Genomic DNA, 2,520 nt, shown 5'->3' on the forward strand with positions numbered 1-2,520 from the left:
TTTTCAAATGGCCGAGTGAAGTTTACATTTGTTAAGTGACTTTTTTTTTTTTCCTTCAATAGGTTTTGGGTCTAAATTTATTGAGCAAATATGTAAAACTTCACTGAGTTTTTAATGTTTTGGAAGAAGTTACAGTCCGTAATATTTACTCTTTTAGATAAAATCTATTGTAACGTCCAAATGTTTCATCAAGAATAACAACTTAATATTTTCTTTGGAGACATTTGCATTCTTGTTTTGAAAACATCTACCCTTCACTTTTCAAAAATAAATGATTCACCTTAAAAAAAACACTGATACTACCCAAAGTAATAAACACAAACTTTTACATTAAGGTAGATTTGTCTTGCCGTGGTTTTTCTCGTTTGTGCTAGTTTGATAATTCTTGAATTCGTGAGTACAAGTAAAAATTATTTTCAAAAGTTTCCATTAGATTGAAAATCCGAAAGGGTAGTCTAAAAAAAATAAAATGGAAAAAAAAAGAAAGGCGAACCATGTCATAGTCACCGAATTTTTTCGTAAAGTTAATCTTTTGACAATAAAGCCATCAAAATTTGAAATGACATGTGGTCATCTTTCTTTATCTAAAAAAAATTACTCATTACTATCCTCATTGAGCGAAAAATAAATTCTTTTTCAAAATTATTTCCAAACAAGGGTTATCATTACATAGAAGTCACCTCAAGATACAAACAAAAATCATTCAGTGATCCAATGAAGAGAGTTCGTCACATATTTATGATGAACAAAAAGAATGAAAAATGAAATTGGAGAAAGTATTCAAAAAGTTTTGGACAAATAGCTGGTGTGGTATCTAGATGGTATAAAACATTAAACGTATACATATATTTGATTATCATATAGTATAAAACATTAGATGCTTTATCAAAGACTATTTGTAAGTGCAGCGTTTAATGGTCATACATTAGACGGTATATATCATAAGACGCTTTGCTTAAGTTAGCACTATATTGAATAAAACTTTCTTTTAGCTTCAATGTTATAAAAGAGATAGAATTTTATGTTCATAAAATGCTAGGTTGTTACTCATATTGTCTATTAGATTATTTAAAAAGAGAGATGCTAGAGGTTGTTCACAAACTTAGTTCATTAGACAATTCAGTCTAGAAAACGTTGTTCATAAGCTTGATTTTGTCTAAAACAGATGATACAAAATATTTTTCTCTTAGGCATTATTTCTTTAAAACAACTTTTCATACACAATGATATTTTGTTTGATTCTTTTGTTAAACTTCAAAATCTGAGTTGCTTATGTGGTTTATTCTCTAGACGATCTTGTCTTAACATATGCTTAACTTTGGGTGAACTGACCACTCGTCTTACTTCACTAGCTTAAGAATCAATGGGAACCGGTCTTAAGTTGTGGTCCAACCAGATATCTTAAGGGCTACTAGATGCAAGGAATATATGTAGGGTGTGCAGCTGGAGATAGAGTCTTGATCTTAATGTAGGTGACCCCGTTCAAGCAGTCACTGAGGAATCATATTGAAGAGTGGTCATCCTAGGCTTTAGGTGCTAAGAATGGACCTAGAGTTACACTTAAGCGAATTCCTAGGACTTAATCAATTATAGCTCAATAGTTGAAGGTAGATTTGATGCAAGGGAAAAGTTGTGAAGTTGAACTCTAACATAGTTTCAACCATCAAAAAGTCACTAATTTAGTAAACCGAATTGTTTTCCAACTTATTTTATTACTTTTTCACCAACATAAATATGTTTTCAAGACATCCTAAACCTGATTACTACTTTATAATTAACACATTATACTTTTTGCAGAATCCCTATGAATACGACACTTACTATACTACAACAACCTAGTATACTTCAGGTTGTAAACCATAAGAAAACAAAATTGTATGGAAGGTTCAACCAAGATCCTTTGGGTAGGCGATATGGAAATACATTGAAGGTTCAACAAGGACTTCCTAGATAGGCGAGATTGAATTGTATTGAAGGTTGCATAAGAATCTCCTTAACGGGCGACAAGTACCTTTCTTGTAGTTGAGGCCTAGAATTGATGCACATTTGCAGAAGTTGAAGTACATTGAGGCTAAAAGAGTCAAGCACTATTGAGGATTGAAAATTTGAGTACCATAGAGGCTAGAGAAGTAGTGTCTTGCAATGGCTTCTTAAACTATGTTATTATTTTAGGACAATGAAAATGAAAAGTGAGCAATTAGTGTGTTCATTATAAGAAAATAAATTGACATTCACCTATTTTTGTATTACAAGGATGCAATGAATAAGTGTTGTTAGAAGACATGAATACTTTCAATGGGAAAAATAATTCATTTCCAAATGCTAACTCTTTTAGAGGTTTGGATGTGATAAATAACATAAAATCTGATTTGGAGAACTTGTGTTAAGGTGTTGTTTCTTGTGTAGACATCTTAGTTAGTTAAGAGACGTTGTGATGGAAGCCTCCACTGAATTCATGCTTGGAGAAGCTTCATGGAATCAGAATTGGCAGCGGATGAATGAAGCAATGATGATGGATGA

At 31.8% G+C, this 2,520-nt stretch overlaps 1 protein-coding gene across 1 annotated transcript in view; it reads right to left on the reverse strand.

Moving 5' to 3' along the window:
- Positions 1 to 1,587: 1,587 nt before the first annotated feature.
- Positions 1,588 to 2,520, reverse strand: part of LOC106757910 — a 5,701-nt gene continuing 4,768 nt past the window's right edge. Inside the window, exon 4 of the mRNA XM_014640768.1 lies at positions 1,588 to 1,645. Coding sequence (XP_014496254.1) covers positions 1,588 to 1,645 — 58 coding nt within the window. The remainder of the gene's footprint in view (positions 1,646 to 2,520) is intronic.

The sequence above is a fragment of the Vigna radiata genome, chromosome 1 (genome assembly GCF_000741045.1).
Source record: "Vigna radiata var. radiata cultivar VC1973A chromosome 1, Vradiata_ver6, whole genome shotgun sequence".
Taxonomy (NCBI): Eukaryota; Viridiplantae; Streptophyta; class Magnoliopsida; order Fabales; family Fabaceae; genus Vigna; species Vigna radiata.